This window comes from Aythya ferina (genome assembly GCF_964211825.1).
Source record: "Aythya ferina genome assembly, chromosome: 5".
NCBI lineage: Eukaryota > Metazoa > Chordata > Aves > Anseriformes > Anatidae > Aythya > Aythya ferina.
Genome location: NC_140301.1, coordinates 60,294,752 through 60,312,087, shown reverse-complemented (window position 1 = coordinate 60,312,087; position 17,336 = coordinate 60,294,752). Strand labels below are relative to the sequence as shown.

Sequence of the window (17,336 nt, the reverse complement as noted above, 5' to 3'; positions counted from 1 at the left end):
ATAGTACAAGAATCTATTGTTAAGCACAGTGTAGTCTTTAGGTGATTTCCTGGCACTCTTATGACTGCTGTATAATTCAGTTGTGATCCATGAAGAAGAAGTGTTATTGGTAGAAAGTATTTGCAGTTCTCAAAACTCCCTTGAAAACGTGTTGTGTAGTCTTGGTAAAGATCAAAAAGACTTCTGAAAACTTCATTTATTTTAAAATAGGGAAAACTCAGTGTATGAAAACTACTAGTCCTGTTGCTTGTATTTTTGATTTGACCTCTCTTGAAAGATCTGCCTTGTTTTTGGAAATGACACGGTGCTCATTTGAAGGATCAGTATGATATATCACTCCTTTTGACTCTACTGGCAGTGCTGCACACCTGTAATTTAGTTTATTCTGTGCATACATTTTTGAATAAAACGTGTGTTACTAAGCACTTAGTAACCTCATAGCTAATGCTACACTACAGTGACCTCAAAGATTTGGACTGAGAACAGACACTCCTTTAAAAATATTGAATCAGCAGTTCTACTTTTGCTGAGTCCTAGATGACATTTTTCATCTTGATTTATAGCGTTCTTGTCTTTTGGAGGTCACAACCTTTCCAGGGAGCCCAATCTCATCATTTCAGAAACAATACCTCGTAAAGAGACAGGACAAGTGTGTTGGGTGTTGTCCCCACATCCCTGCCTACACCCCCGCATAAATCCAATTATGCTAAGAAGTTCATTTGATCTTTTGACACTAAGGATGTCCTACTGCTGGCATATTTAATTTGGTAGTGGCGATGAAATTTAAAGGTACAAATTGCATGCAGTTGTAATAAGCTGTTGCTGTGTTTTAGCTTGTTTTCTGTTGGAGGCAAATAGTAAATGAAAGAGAAAACTACCTACTGGATCCATGCTGCATTTAATCTTCCAGGTCTCCTGAATGTGGCAAATACAGTTTAAAAGGTATTTGCTTGAAAACAGAATGAACTCTGGATAGCCTTTACCCAAAGTAATACTGTTCCAAGTCATTAAGTCATACTACAGTGGTGCAGCCACACGTGTGTTTGCAATAATAAACCCATCATAAAAATCACTTCTCCATTTCACATCAGACTGCAGTTACAGAAAACTGCATTTATTTTATTTGCTGTCAAGATGCAAAATAAGGCACCCTTGTATCCTTATCTAAGGGAAGAAAGGAAGAAGCTGGAATTTCTTTTGGCATATAATTTACAACAATAGTGCTCCTATGAATATTTAACCTATTTCCAAATTTTCTAACTTTGATGGCTTAAGGCTGAGGTCAGTCTTTGTTTTGATACCAGCAGTGCTTGTCTTTGACTTTTATATGACAGTTGGTCGGGTTGCTTAACTTTTGTGCTCTCCTGCATCTTGCTGATAAAAGGGAAAAGTAATACTGCAGTGTTCTACATGAGTCTCATGATAACAAAATTGTTGGATGTTTGTGTGGACTGCTATTCTGAAAGAGGCAGTTACGGCAGGAAAGTATAACTAATAAAATTAGAAACAGATCCCTACTCCTCTATAATAGGAGTGTAAATAAAATGAAACAAAATTGAGTAAGCACTTTAAAGCATGAGGTTCTTTAAGAAACCTTGCATGTATTAGACATGGTTAGTTTCTGTCTTCATGGAATTGCACCCAGAGATTCCCTTCCTAGCCTTGATACACCAGGTGATAAAAGGCTTTAAAATAACTGCAAGTAGTTGGCCTTGAGCTTGATTGGCTGGAAGATCCAGACTTATTAAATGACTCTTTTTTGTTAGAGCAGTCCACTGAGCTTGTTTTAAATTACTGTTAGAATAAGGATGTTTATTTAAGACTGAAATGGCCATCTGGAGAGCCTCTTTTCAGTCATTTTATAACTTTCTCAACCATTTTCTTTGCAAATAAACTGTAGTGACTAGTGCTGTAGTGCTTGGCTTCTTCTGGAAAGTTAGGAAAAAAATCCAGCTATTCACACTTTAATGAGCAAGGGAGAATTTCTTAGAGGGGAAAAAAAAAAAGCTGGAGTTGTTTTCTTGCATAATTCAAACTAATAAATATATGTAAACACCACTTTTTTAAAACTAAGTTTAATTAAATGTCTAGTTTCTGCCCAGTGCAAATAAACTTTTCAGGGGGAAATGAAAAGTTGAAAGCAATTAAAATGAGGTGCTGCGTGTATACAGTACTTAATCATTCTTACTGTGAGAACCTTGTTTTTACAAGTTGGCGGTATTACAGATACGTTGCCAATTTCTGTTTTTACTCAAAAGTTCAAGGCCAGGGGAGACTGTTAGATCATGTAGTACGACCTCTCCTAAATCACAAGCCACTGAACTGTATCTATTTATGTTACTGAGTCCAGTAATTTGTCTTTGACTAAGGAATGATTTTTCTGGCTAATCTATGCTTGAAGAAAGGCATGTGTGCATCATTTAAAGACATGAGAAATTCTGCCCTTAATTACTTCTTCCCGTGGCTAGAAGTAACCTTACAGTTCAAAAGTAAATGGGACACTTTAAATTTAGTACCTGATTTGTAGTGAGCGTTTGGATTCAGTTTACAGCTACTTCAGTTTCCAGTTGATTTCCCTAAAAAAAAAAAAAAGGTCTTTTAATGCCCAATCTATTTAAATATTTACAGAGATACAGGGTTAAAACTGAATGCCGTGTTGTCACAGATGGAAGTCATGTGCTCCACCTTACTTCTGTCTTGATGAGATATCTGAGGACTACGTTTATCCACTTGACCACAATATTGTATTGTGATTTCTCGTTGCCTTGCTTATCCAACATGACCTTAAAACCTTTCTCAGTGACACTTGTTTCTAATCTGCATTTTCTGATTGACGAGTTACAAGTTGCTGTTCTTGTTTGTACGCTTATAACCCATAATCTTTGTGCACTAAAAGGCCACTCTTTTGGGTGGATTGGCTTAATTCTGTGTCTGTGTTCTTAAAAGTCACGTTATCGATCTTTATTATCCCTAAATATTGACTTTTATTATTCAATTAATTAGAAATCTATTAAGTATGAACAAAGCTAAAAAGTGTTTATTGATGTGTTAACTGGTCATTTATACACGAAGGGTGATGATTAGTAACAACAAAGGTCTAAGATATTTTATATCTATCTATCTAAAACAGATTTAGCTACTCAAAAATTATAATTTTAACTCATTTACTACTGTCAATACTAAGATATCTGACATAGCACCATTAGATTCTGCCCTTCTAGTCTTGCACCCTCATTCCCTCCATATTCCACAGCAAAAATTTGGAGCCGTTTCAGCTGAAGGGTTATTTTAGTAGTGTGTGATGTTACTGTGTTCGGACATGCATTGATCTGTGCAAATTATCTGGCTGTTGTTACAGGTACAAAGGTAAAGTCAGCAAGAACGCAGACTTGTTCTCATGCACAGAAGGTAGTGACCAGTCCCAAAACCCAGCATCCTTTATATGCACTTTCTCAAGAAAATCAATATCTTTTTAGTCCAAATAAAGATGTAGCAGCTGCCTGTGGTCCACTTGAAGGTCACCTAATTCCTATGGCTATTCCACTAGGTAAGAGCAAATAACCTGTAAAAGGGATGTGTGTAGGTTAACATGTGCTATTTTGTGGAAATGCAACTTCCATCTTCTCAAGTCAGTGATTTGTCCTGAGTGAGGGCAAATATAGTGAGATTTACATCTGCCTTTCTTGTGGGAAATGTTTGTGGGAGAACATTTGAAATGTGCTGGTTCTTTTAATTCTTCATGCTGGATATCTGGCTACACCCTGGCTGAGGTGTATATTATTTGTATAGCTGTAGATACTTTCCTCAGTATGCTTTCAATTTCTAGGGCTCATATTCTGGCTTTAAGTTTGTTATCTGTGTAAGTAGGAACTGAATCATTAGGGCTTGAATTCAACATTTACCATGACTTCAGCTCAACAATTTCTGCCAAAACACACTAATTAATTTTCACGGCTTCTGTATTTTTGGACTTCCAGTAGAACCTCTTTACAGGCCTTATTTCAAGAAAGGTTACTATTACGTTAGCATTTAAAGATGATAGTTATTAAATAAAAAAGGGAGTCTCAAATCAAAATTTGATAGATACTAACCTAAGTGTAATTGTATTTTGAATATAGTTAACAAAATGTGAGGGGAGGAGGAGCAAGGTATGTAATTTTTGACTGACAAAAACAGTGTAGTTATTCTTATTTTCAGCAATAGGTGTCACCCAAGTCAAGTAAACTGAATAGCTGCAAAAAATGGCTGTGGCAAGTTTACAGTTTTTGCTCAGAAAGTCATAAATTTACTTGGTGAAGCATAGTGCGTTAGTCAGTGGTAATGGGTAAAATACAGGCTTGTTCTGTAATTGTGCATGAGATCTTAGTCTGTTTCATGTAAAACACTGACAATTTAATTTTACTTAGTTTATTAATTTACATTTTGTTTTAGAGATTTTTATTTATAAATATATATAAACATTTTTTAAAACTTTTCTTAGGTCAAACCCAAATTAGTGACATCTCCTTGCAGCCTGCTGGAGTAGTTATAGGTAAACCCCATCCTGTTACAGTTATGACATCTCTTCCTCAAGTACCACCAAAGCCTCCAGTTGAGATAAAAAAACCAAACATAGCTGTGATAGAGATGAGATCAGAGAAAAAGGATCCACCTCAGTTGTCTGTGCAGGTATGTATCAAGAGTGATGGTTATTTGTTTATTTTAATAAATAAGTGCTAAATAAAGACAGTCTCATCCACCAGTAACTTACTCTGACATCAGTGGCTGATTTTTCTGTAAGCATTTGAAATGTGCAGAATGGAGGGACCAACAAGTTGTCACATCTTAACAACGATTTAACCAAAATAGAATAACTGTTTCTTTTGTAAGTCAGCTATGTGTTTGTAAAATAGTTCTATGTCATGTCATATTTCACTTTTTTTTTTTTTAATAAGACTTTCTAGCCAGAACAAACTTTGAATAAAAAAGTATTAATATAAATGACAATTTTCTTGGAAGGGTGGTTTGACCTTTAAGACTTCCTTCTCAAGCATGATATTCAACCCAAGAATTTCACTCCTGATTAATCAACCATTGAAGTCCTTACCTGTCTTTTCTTATTTTCACATAAGTCTGTTGTCAAGAAAGTTCATGTTTCTTACATGTTGAGTATCTTGGATTCAAATTATAGAGAATATATACATGCCTACCTGCACCTTTCAGGTACAAATGATACAATGATACATAGAACTAAAGCTAAACACAGGTAGAGCATGGGTTTGTCCCCTTACCGTATCACGGGATTCCACTCACATACCTTTTTCCTGTTGTTCTTCAATGGGTACAGTGATTTACCCCCCACACTCCCCTAAAGAATTAATCAAGTATTTATCATTTATATTTTTGTTCTCCAAAAAAGAAGTGTTGATGCTGTAATGGACATGCCTTTATTGCAAGATACATTGTAATAGAATTATCCCTTTATCTTATCATACCAGATATATGACAACATGAAGCCAACAACCATCCTTACACAGCAGCTTGTAGATCAAATGAAATAGATTGCATGGCAAACACACATGCTATATGAATAATTATATTTATCTGTCATAACATGCAAGACATGCATCAGGGAATTACATAACAGAAGGAATCAGGTAGCATGACAAAAAAAAGATAATATTTCTGGGGCTAGGTTGTTGGTTTTGGTTTTTGTGACTTAGTAGCAAGGGGAAGATATAATACAAAAGAAGTGGAAGAATATAAAAAGTTCGACAATAGTAGCTGAGCTAAGACATAGTTTTTCAGACTGGTTATTTGTTCTGTCCTAGGTGTTACCAAATGTAGATATTGACAGTATTTCAAGTGGCAGTGGCAGTGTAGACCATGTACCTCCAGGCTCCGAACCTGCACTTCCTCCTGTTGATGCTGTAATCCAGGTATTGATTGGTCTAAATGAGTGTGTGAGTTGAATTTTGTTAAAAAAAGAAAAATCAATCAATTATGTTAAATTTCTACAACATTATCTCATATTTTGTTTTAGGTAGAGAAATTAGGAAATTCCAGTTCCAGGAAAGATGGAGCAGTTATTTTTGAAGCATTTAGCGTGAGGGATTTGTTTAAGAAAATGAAGAACTGTAGCAAGATGCTCTTCCAAGATTAAATAATCGCTATTGTGAAAACCTGTGCCTTGTTAAGAGCTGTAATTGCTTATTGGCCAATGTAATGTCCTTCTTATACTGGCTTCAGTGTTTTCGCATAAAGACTGAGGATGTTTTTCATTCCTCTGTCTGTTCCTTGGCCATATTTGAGTGGTTAGTGACATGCATGTGTAGCCTGTCATTGGTATTCTTCTATGTGTGGATGGGTGACACAACATGGTTAGGCCATGGAGCTGGCTGCTTCCCTCAGTTCTCTTTCCACATACCTTTTCTAAAGTGTTTTAAATATAATCTAAGCAATAACGAAGGCTTTTGTTCAACTAAAATATTTATTTCTGTGTTTTGCAAGATAAGGTTGTAAACTAAGGCACGTATTTGCAGGGTGGCACATTTCCAGTGGACATCTGTCTTGTCCATCGCACAGACTGGACAGTGTGAATCGAAGAAAGCATGGAGATGTACTGGTTGCTTAGTTATTGTACCTTCTGCTTTCTCTGTGTCTCAGATGCCATTTTGGCTTAAGGAGCTCGGTCCTCCGGAGTCCTGTGGTCGTGCTATTCACAGGATAACACAGAGACTAGTGGCAAAAATAACGATGATTATTTTTAAATTTAATTATTAATGTACACTGTAAAAATTGTACATAAGCAAATTGCTTAAGACACTTTCAGATTTTTGCATGCTATGTTTTGCAGTAGTTTGTGTTACTGATTTAATTTTTTTTACTAAGATTTAAAGGTATTGCCCTAGAGCTTTTGATGGTGAGATACTCCATTAGATTCAGTACCAGTAAGGTTTAGTTGTCAGCATACAACAAGGAGCTATAATAAGCTCTCTTTATGCTATGCAAAGAAATTTCTCGTAACTTTTAAGATAGATAAAGCACTTTTCCTGGATTCAGGCTGTTGACAAGACTGACAATTTAACTGCATTCTCGGCATGAAGTTTTTCCTGCTAATGCATTTCTTTCTTTTCCGCCAACATGAGATACTTAATAATTTCCATCTGTCTTTTTAAGACTGCAGAAGATTTACATAGTGAGGAAGAAGACGCAAAGTTTCCAGGAACAAATTTAATTGATGTTACCGATGGTATGCAGGTAATTATATTGCAAAGATGTCCTTTCCTTTTAAATGTTTTTCTGTTTGCTTTATATTATTCTGTCATAATGGAAAATACAGTTTAGAAAATTAGTTTGCTTTATGAGCAACTTTAAAAATACCCATTGTGAGCAATACTGAACTGTTCACAGTGCTATAAATAATATCACAAATTCCTGTATGTTAGTGAAGGACCTTTGAAAAAATTACAGTAAAAATTAAAATTAACTTTTATTTATATGTGTTAGAATGCACTAGAAATAGAAGTAGTCCTCTAAAATCACTGGTGATTATAGCACTTTGATTTCACGGTTTCAAGCTCTAAGTGCAATACATATATAAGAGGCTCTTAGAGATTTTAAGTGAGATGATGGAAACTTTTAAAATGCGAAAGCATTTTCTGAGGTTCCCATTTTAGAAAATTTTAGTATAAAACAATGTGTATGTGTTTTGGAGGTCCTAAAATGCTGTAGTATAATATCTCATTTCAGTCAGAAATTATTTTAATGCCTTTTTTAAGTGATACACATATATAACATGTACTACTTACCTCATTGGGCCCATTAAGAGATGACAAGATTTTGTTTTGCTTGATGTCCTGTCTTGTTAGGATGTCTGTGCGTATTTAACAGCATTGATGTTTCTTGAATACGATGACATGGATTTATTGGAGATACTCTTTTACAGTTCAGTCTTTTTAGGTAACAAGTACTCTGCTTGTCAGTCAGAGTGGGAGCTGACAAACACTCGAGTTTGGTGAACCAGGCTGTATTTCACTTCTCTGGATTAAGAGCACAAGCAGAAACTCCATGGTAGCTGAGAAAGGCTGCCTCAGAAGGCAGCAAGATGCTCTTACCCAGCTCTTGTGTATTATCTTGCCTCTGTGGAAGATAGCAGCTTTTGTCTCCTGCTGTGTTTAAGTCTAAGTCAAGTCGTCAGGAGCTTGAAAATTTGGTCTTTCGCTAGTACCCAACTGAAGTGATTTTTCCTCTTTCTGGTGAGATAGACTTGTCCTGTTCTAGTCAAAATGTACCCCAGTTGTTTTTGTTGTTTAAACCTGTTCTATGTGCTCCTGACCCCAGGATTAGAGCATACATTAAATATTAACTCTGTAGCCTACAGGTGAATACAGCTGATTTTATTTTAAATATTAATTTATCATTTAAACTTGTCAGTTAGTTAGAACATTTTAAAGGTGTAGTTTTTCTTTCCAAAGTGGGGAAATGACTTATTTTTTTTTTTATTCCAACATTACCTATATTATTGGAAGGGAGGAACTGAATCTATTTGGACAAGTTTCTCTTTTTAGCACAGAAAAGATCTTTAAGAAATCACAGAATCACAGAACAGCTGGGGTTGGAAGGGACTTCTGAAGATCATGTGGTCCAACCCCCCTGCCCAGCAGGATCACACAGAGCACATTGTGCAGGATAGCTTCCAGGCAGGTTTTGAATATCTCCAGAGAAGGAGACTGCCCAACCTCTCTGGGCAGCCTGTCCCAGTGCTGTCACCTCACAGTAAAGAAGTGCCCCTCATATTGAGCCGGGACCTCCTGTGCTTCAGTTTGTGCCCACTGCCTCTCGTCCTCTTGCTGGGCGCAAGTCCCACACAGTTTTTTAATGTGAATAACAGTTATTTGTTCTTTATTTTTTCATTTTTCTCCTGGATTGCTTTTAACTTTTATTTTTGGCAATGGGATATATTTTAACCACAATACTGAAAAACGTTCCAAGTGAAACATGTTTGGCCTATGCCCATACAGACAATGTGGAAACATAAAATCAACCTCTGGAGTGGCAGGAGTACTTAAGACATCAAAAGATACAACAATGGATTTATAACAATATATAACAATATATTTTATAACAATAACTTCGATTCAGATGCATGAAAGAATGCACACAAAGTGCTATGTGGGAAAATAACTTCCTGTTGTCTCCTCCCCTCCCTCTTTATGGAAGCTTAATTCTGTTAGAATGGTAGAGAGTGTATATTTGCATGAATTTTTATTATTTATTTATTTTTTTACAATGATGGATGTCACAGAAAAGCTTTAGGACCTTGGCCCAGGCATTTCCCTTTCCTAAGCTTTGCTTTACTTTTCCAACCAGAAGGTACACACATCCAAGAGCTGCTTAGGTGCTGAAATACCAATTGTTAGGGGATGCCAAGTGGGACAGCCTGAGAAAAGGAAGGCTTCTGCAGCGCCTGTTCCCATGTCCAGCCAGGAAAGAGACTGATCATGTATTGCCAATAGGCACACGCCCAAACACAGGTGCGTGATACACAAGTGCACGTATCCAAGCACACACGGGTGGCTGCACAGATCAGCACTCAGGCAGCACCACCGGGCTGATCCCGTTCCCCTTTCTAGCAGCTCAGGGTGGACTGACTGTAACTCCTCTAATGTGTGCACACACCTGCATTACCTGGTTCCCAAACTGTTTGTCCTGCTTGGTGGCTGTTTTGGCTTGGTACTTGCTGGTGCTCACTGCTGGCACCAGAAGCACTCACAGGCCCTGGGGGCTGACTCCAGTTGCTGGTACTTTGACCTCCTTATATTCACACATAATGGAAAGCCCCTTTCTGGTTCCTTCTGGTAAACAACGCGCAAGAGGTTTTGTACTGTCCCAAAATATTCTTCCCTACATCCTTCAGGAATTATCCTTCTCCCTACTCTCCTAGATCATCCCCATGGAGCCTTAAAGCATCTCTGGAGGGTCGTTCCAGTGGCTGGGTTTCACACCTGGACACTGGGGCTGATTCCTCTCCTGCAATAGCCCTGGTAAGGGGTGCTTGGTTCTTGTAGGCAGATGCACTGTGTCCCAACTCGTAAAATGCAAGTTCTGCCACAGGAAGCAATGATGGATGTGTGCTGTTCTCCCATTGCAACTTTGACAACTGCATCTAAAGATGCAGAATTACATTTTCCAAAACAGTTGAGTTGGGTCCTCTTATTTCATAATAAGACAATTCATCTGTGGAATAAAGCAAAAAGGGTTGTTACAGGTTTGCTTTACATGCTTCTTTGTTTTTAATCAATCAATCAAGTTGTACCTACAGGAGTTCTTCAGACTGTCTGCACAGAAAAGATTTCATAACGCCAACCCTTGCATGGACACTGTCTTATTCCAACTTGTTCAGTTAATACAAGCCCCAAATAGACTTACACATCCATTGAGTCTAGTCTCCAAAGCATGAGCAGCCACAACTGGCAATAACTTTAACAAGTTTACAAGGCTTTTATGTCAGGCAGACATCCTGCTCTTTCTAAACATTCCCTAATTGCAAGGCAGGGACTTGTTTCTCAGTATTTTTGCTTGAATACCACCCCAAAATGCGTACCCTGCAGAGATCATAGAATCATGGAACAGCTCACCTTGGAAGGGACCTTAAAGATCATCCAGTTCCAACCCCCCACCATAGGCAGGGATGCCACCCACTAGATCAGGTTGCCCACAGCCTCATCCAACCTAGTCTTAAACACCTCCAGGGATGGATCAGAGTAAACATATTCACCTTAACCCTGGTTTTCAATAAATGCTCTGTGGGACAGTGCGATTGTGATTATTCAGACATGTAACTCTTCAGGTAGAATTTCACAGATGGCACCTGCAATGCAATCTCACCTTGCTGGGAGACTTGCTTTAGAAATCCGTGACTAAGTTTTGGATAACTTTTATAAGGGACTACACGTATACATGCTTGGTAACAGAACTAAATTATTCTATACTACCTAATCATCTCAAACATTTGTTTTAATTATCTGAATGTAATTTGGGAAATATCATTTAAGCTTGATACTTTGTGAGAAAGTATAGTGATTAATATTCTAATCGTATCTGAAAGACTTTCTAATTTATGCCATATTTTGATTGGGAATTGTGATAGATATTTTCAACGGTCTCCGGGGAGTTAAAATGCAGACTTGAGTGCAGATTATTCAGGATTGGTCTACAAGGTGATATATGTGCATGTTCAATCTCTATAATTAAATGCTGATTTCTTTCATTTTTTAAAAATTTCAGCAGAGATCATATATCACCCCCATGTAAATATAACCTTCTTTTGGATTTGTATGCCATTAAACATAGCATATTTTATGCTCATAATTTAGAAATGCAGGAGAACTGCGAAAGTTTGTCAGAAGTTACTAATTATACGCAAGATTTATTGTATGTACTTGGTTTATTTAATCCAGATGTTTGCATCTTGCATACTTTCAGAAAAGATTATATTAAATAGGCAGCATCAAAGAAAATTTATGGAGTAGTGCAGTCAGAAGAAAATGCATAATGAAACACTGGGCAAAGACATCTTTACGTTTGCTGTCAGAATGAGTTATGGTTATGAATACATACATGCTAACAGAATGAACTGCTTATCTGCTTGCAAGTCATCCAGTGCCATTCTGAGTTTAACTTTACTGTCTTCTTTCTGAATGAATGCACAGAATGACTGTGAGATCTTTGTTTGCGATTCTCCAAATATACATACTCTGTTTTGTCTGCTTTGTAAGTTACAGCTTTTATATGAAAAAAATATTACTCTCTAAACTCGTTAAAGATCCAGAAGCTCTCCAGTAGCTATTTGTTGTAATACTTGTCATGGAAATCTGTCTGACCTTTCAGTTTTAAAGTATGTTAAGGTAGGAGAGAAGCATTTTAATGCTGGATTGGGGAAAGAGAGGAAACTGTTAGTCATTTTTTTCTCTTCTCTCCTTTCTTTTTCATATTAAGTACTTCATTTAATTTTTTATTGGTTAAAAGTAAATTTATTTTGTAGAAAAAAAGAAAACCTTTCTTTCCTTTGTGTGTTGGAGATCATTCTTAATAAATGTAGATTTACAGTGAGCCTTTTTATGCACCATAATATGCTTTTCACTCATAATTTGGGGCTCAGCTCTTCATCTCCTTTTAGCATGCCCAATCTTCATAGAGAATTATTTTAGTTTCTGAGATGTTTGCTTCTAATTTTATGAGAGATGGATACAGGTTCTCATACATCAGGGGACACTCAGTACAATATGATGGGTTGGTGACTGTGCTTTTTGGGACTTAATGCTTTCTGTGCACACAGGAGGAAGAAGGAAGGTGATATCTGGGGAAATACAATTTAATGAGCACAGAGTCGTACATTAAGGTTAAATTCAAAACATCTCTGGTGAATTTGTTGCCCAGAAATGTCGTCTAACTTTTTAGCAATCTAAGTTAGTTTAACTATAAACATAAAGGGAACATACGTATAAATTATTAATGTCTGGCTTTGGTGATGGCAACTTTATTAGAGCTTTGAATGACTGCACGCTTGTTCTGCACACTTCTGGCAAGGTATCTTTCAGCCAGAAGGCCAGAAAGTTTAATTTTTAAAAGCAAACCCAAACAACAAAACCCAGCAACAAAACCCACTAATTCAGCAAGTAACTGTAAAAAGTTTCCTAAGCTCTTTTTTTTTTTTTTTTTTTTTTTTTAAGGAGGTGTATTTCTCAAATATGTATTTCAAAAAAACCCCAGAGTTATGTCATGAGTTAATTAATCCCATATTAATATTACCATTGGCTCCCTGCCCTGTGTGGGAAATAAAAGGCAAATCATGTTATTTTACCCAGCAGTTCTTATACCCTGATTTGCTAGGTTTAGAATCGTGTCAATTAACTGCAACATAATAAGAAGGGAAAACGTAGTTTGTGTTCTGTGATATGCACACAACTATTTCTTGAGAAACAAAATCTGATGGTTACCTCAGTGACATTGTCTTCTAAAAATATATTATAATTTAATTTACTAATTATTTTTAGGATCAGGAAGAGGAGAGGGATGAAATTCCAGAATTCACTGAGCCTCTTCTAGAGCTTAATGGACATTTTAAAGTTGCCTCGCCAACATACAGTGGTCCTGTGTTTCCTCCAGTGGCTTCTGCTCCTCAGCAGTCTTCTGATGTTTTGGATAAACTGATTGAAAGGAGAGAAACTATAGAAAACAGGTTGATAAATTGGTGAGTTGCAGTGTAACAAAATATCAGGAGAATATGTATGAAAGAAGGAACAAATCTGTAAGAATACTTTCCCTTTTTTCCTCCCCTCTCTTCCCTTCTCCTCTTTTCTTTGAACTTCCTTATATTTTGTGACAAGAATACTGTTTTCTATCCTTTTAGGTGTCTTGATGGTTACTGATAGTTATACACATTTTATTTTCGTAGGGTGGAACAAGAAATAATGGCAAAAATTATCAGTGAGATGTACCCAGTTCAAAAAGAAACAGTGCCCAGTGTTAGCACATCAGAGGGGGAAGACAGCGAGAGTGTAACCTCTGACATTGGTAAGTAGGAGTTAATGTTCTCAGAGGATGGATTTTCTCAAGCATAGGCTAATTTTAACAAGTTCTCTAGATAGCTGTGCTCAAGAGCAGATTATGCTGTACCAGTGAAACTCTTATTATACAAAAGAGCATGCTTTAATTTGAGACTGAGCAAGTGTTATAAGGCCACTGAAATTAAAAAGCAAAACAACAACATAAAACACACAAAATGCACAAATAATTGTGCAAAAATTGGCCATCTAAATTAGATTTTGCATGTGCATTGCATTTTGCTAATCCTGTAATGCTTCTTTGCTTTTCTTTTTTTTTAATAGATAAATCCAAAAAAAAGTGATAATCTTATAAAAATGTGATAATGAGAGAAAATAAATCTTATAAAAATGTGATAACGAGAGATAAATGCATTTTTCCTATGATGTCACTGCTATTCACTGGCTTCTTTTGTGACCCTGATTTGATTCTCTACTGTTGTTTCTTTTGTCTCTAAAGTACAAAAATCACTTTCTTCAGAGGAATGTTTAAAAGTTCATAGGGGATATAATGCATGGCTGCGGTATAGTACACAAGTTTAAAAACTGAGGCCTGTGTGTGTGCTTTGTGTTCCTTCATTTCCAGTTCAAGTTGCAGGTGGTGGAGGTTTTCAACTCTTTGTTGATGCTGGTGTACCAGTGGACTCAGAAATGATTAGCCATTTTGTAAACGAAGCTCTCAGCGAGACAATTGAGACCATGCTGGGTAACAGGCAGGCTCAGAAAGCAGTTGCTGCTACAAATATTGTTCCAAGTACAGCAATTACAACGGTAAGAGTGTTTTATTTAAATTCTCCTACTGAAGTTCATAGAATCATAAGGGTTGGAAAAGACCTCCAAGATCATCTGCTCCAACCATCACCCTACTACCAATGTCACCCACTAAACCATCTCCTAAGGGGTAGTTTCTTGGTAGGATGGTGATTCTAATATGGCCAAAAAAAAGACTGAAGCTGATTTGCATTTTCTGATTGTTCCGTATCATACCCCAACAAGCAACAAGACAAAACCTTCCTTACTTTGTTGAATATAACATAGCTATGTTACTTTCTTGCAAAGTTGCAAGAGTAAAAAATAAACTGATCTGATTGATATTTGTGGTCTTACGGGCTGGCAGCCTGTAGTGAATATGTGTAAAAATAAGTTTTAATTCTTTCTAATGTTTAAGTTCAGTAGTTTTTAGTAAGCACTTAAATGATTAGTAGAGCTTCCTGTAATACAGAATAATTTTCTGTGTTCCTTTTGATAAATGACAGCTGTCTCTTATTTTGATAACAGCATGGCTGTGCTACAATCCAGTGTTGTATAAGGTCTGCATTCAAAGGGCTCTTCCTCAATCCATTATGGATTAAAGAGGGCTGTTCTTTGGATCTTGTTCTTCTGATACTTAGAAACCTCTCCCCCCTCATTACCATTCTTAATTAATTAATGGCCCTTTTAAGTCTTCCTGTTTTGGTACCAACTTAAACTGAAATGTCCTCTAAGTGAAATGGTTGTTTTCTCTTTACTATATATATTCATTTACTTACTTCTAGTGATTAGTTTTGTCCTTTTTGGCCTTTGATTAGGTTAAATAAAACAGTCATCCATATGGATTTTGTTTTTCAGCTCTTACTGATGGGCAATGCTTCTGTGTTTTCCATTTTAGATTGGTCTTGATAATGAGTAACTCATATGCTAATACACATTTTTAATAATAATATAGTATGCAAGATGGGGTTGCCTTAGTGCCTTGTGCTGTAGTAGTGATGGGTGCCTGCCTTTATTGCAATCTCAGGTAGCCTTCTTTTTTTCATTTTTATTTTTTTAAAGTCTTTCCAACAGTCTGATGGAAAGTATTAGTTAGAAACAGTCTTTCTAACGGTTATCCTTTGGCTAACTTGTACATTCATAATTATTCTCTTCCCCTTTTTCCATTTATTCTTAGTTTATAACAGAAGTTCTTGAATATGTAGTTGTGTGTTCGTGATCTACCCATTTTTTACTGTGAAGTTTGTTTATCTAGAACTTCAGTCTAGCTACCAGGTTCTTCAGAGTTCATGATTTCATGTGTTTGTGTGTGAACTGCTAAATGTGTTAGCATGTTTCATTTCCCATAAGAGTTGTTAATAAAAATATTCAGTTTCAGGGTTTATTCTTCAGAAACTAGCCTGGAAACCGTCCTTAGCCTGATTATCTCATTTTCTTTATGAAATACCAGAAAACAGGACTGGAAAAAAACTGGAGAGATCCATCAGGTTCCTCCATAGCAGGCGGAATGAGAACCAACAGCATACTTGCTTGTCAGATTCATCTCCATCACCGTCGTTTTTTATTTATTTTATTTTATTTATTTATTTTTAAAAAAAAAAAAAAAAAAGAACATCACGACTCTTCCCTTGCTTATTTTAGTGCTTCACAATTTTGGCTGTTGCATTGTTTGTAATCTTACCTTTAACTGATTTTTCTTGTGGTAAATATATTAATTCAATTTTGTCCATGTAAGGATGTATTTTCTTACTGAACATTGTATCAAATGCTTTCTTAAAAGTCATATAAGATAATTTACTTAAGATATTTATAAGATAATTTACAAGCAATGACTGTTCCTGTTTTGTGATAACTTCTCTCTCTCTCTCTCCCTCTCTCCCTTCCTTTCCCCTCCCTCACCCACTGCTAACTCTGGGGATACTTGGAAGATGGGAGTTTTGCATGGAGATAACAATTTCATTACTTTTTTTTTTAATTATTATTTCTTTTTTTCCCACAGGAGTCTCTTGTGCCTACTCCATTGCCAACACCCCAGGCCACACCACCACAAACCCCACCTTCAGAAAAAGAATTGCCTCCAGTCAAAACTCCGGAGTCTTCTCCATCTATTACAGAAATTGGCGGAGATGTTCATGGACAAGAAAAAATGAAAGAAGCAGGTAGTGAAAATAACAATTGAACTTTAGAAGGAGCAAATATGCTTTAATCTACTGCCTTTAATTTTCTTCTTCAAAGACATGTTATCTCTCAGGATAAACATTCTTGAGGCTATGATTCAAGTGGGGACTCATGTAATACAAAAATTATGAGCTAATTTGTATAAAAAGCAAACATCTATCTGATAACAGTTCTGTTTTCAAACATAATGCACATTGCTACACTGTATGATTTCCACTCCCCTAGTCCCCCCACCTTTCACATTAGAAAAATAGCTGTCTTTTGCTCCTTCCTGTGTTCCTAGTGTTATTTGAGCCAAATTTACACTCTCCAAGTAAAGCAGCTTAGTTTTTAAAATGCAAAGCAGTTTCCCTTATTAAAGGAAGTAAACAATTGAGATTTTATTATAGCTCTTTCAAATGCCACCACCATACTTAAAAGAAGCTAGTTTTAATCTAGTCTCATCTCCATAACTATCAAACAGATACCACAAATATTACAAGTGCTACTTCCTGCTTTCCTTTCTGATCTGCAATTTGGCTTCACACATGCAGGAACTGATATTCCAGCTGCTGCTAGTCTTGTTGGCACACCTGTGATCACTCCTATCAATACACCTCCTAGAATAGCCACGCCAAGCTCTCCTGCCTCAGAGGGGGTCTCTGAAGCTGCAAAAATGGGGAAACCAAAGCTTCCAAACCCATGGGATGATGCAGAGCTTCCTTTGGAAGAAGAGAAACCCAGTCCTGTAGCTGAAGAACCACTCCATCCCAGGGCTGTGTGAGTTTAACAGGCTACGTGGTTTTCTTGTTTATTAAGAAATAAATATATCCTCAAAAAGCC

At 36.6% G+C, this 17,336-nt stretch overlaps 1 protein-coding gene across 10 annotated transcripts in view; it reads left to right on the top strand.

Moving 5' to 3' along the window:
* KIAA0586 overlaps positions 1–17,336 on the top strand; it is a gene marked incomplete at its 5' end in the record, with an annotated part of 70,027 nt that overhangs the window by 15,636 nt on the left and 37,055 nt on the right. For all 10 annotated transcript variants that reach the window (XM_084519970.1, XM_084519964.1, XM_084519969.1 and 7 more), the window contains 9 exons: positions 3,359–3,547; positions 4,481–4,668; positions 5,811–5,918; positions 7,159–7,239; positions 13,038–13,234; positions 13,439–13,557; positions 14,173–14,357; positions 16,336–16,495; positions 17,048–17,273. In XM_084519970.1, the coding sequence (XP_084376096.1) occupies positions 3,359–3,547; positions 4,481–4,668; positions 5,811–5,918; positions 7,159–7,239; positions 13,038–13,234; positions 13,439–13,557; positions 14,173–14,357; positions 16,336–16,495; positions 17,048–17,273 (1,453 nt within the window). The remainder of the gene's footprint in view (positions 1–3,358; positions 3,548–4,480; positions 4,669–5,810; positions 5,919–7,158; positions 7,240–13,037; positions 13,235–13,438; positions 13,558–14,172; positions 14,358–16,335; positions 16,496–17,047; positions 17,274–17,336) is intronic.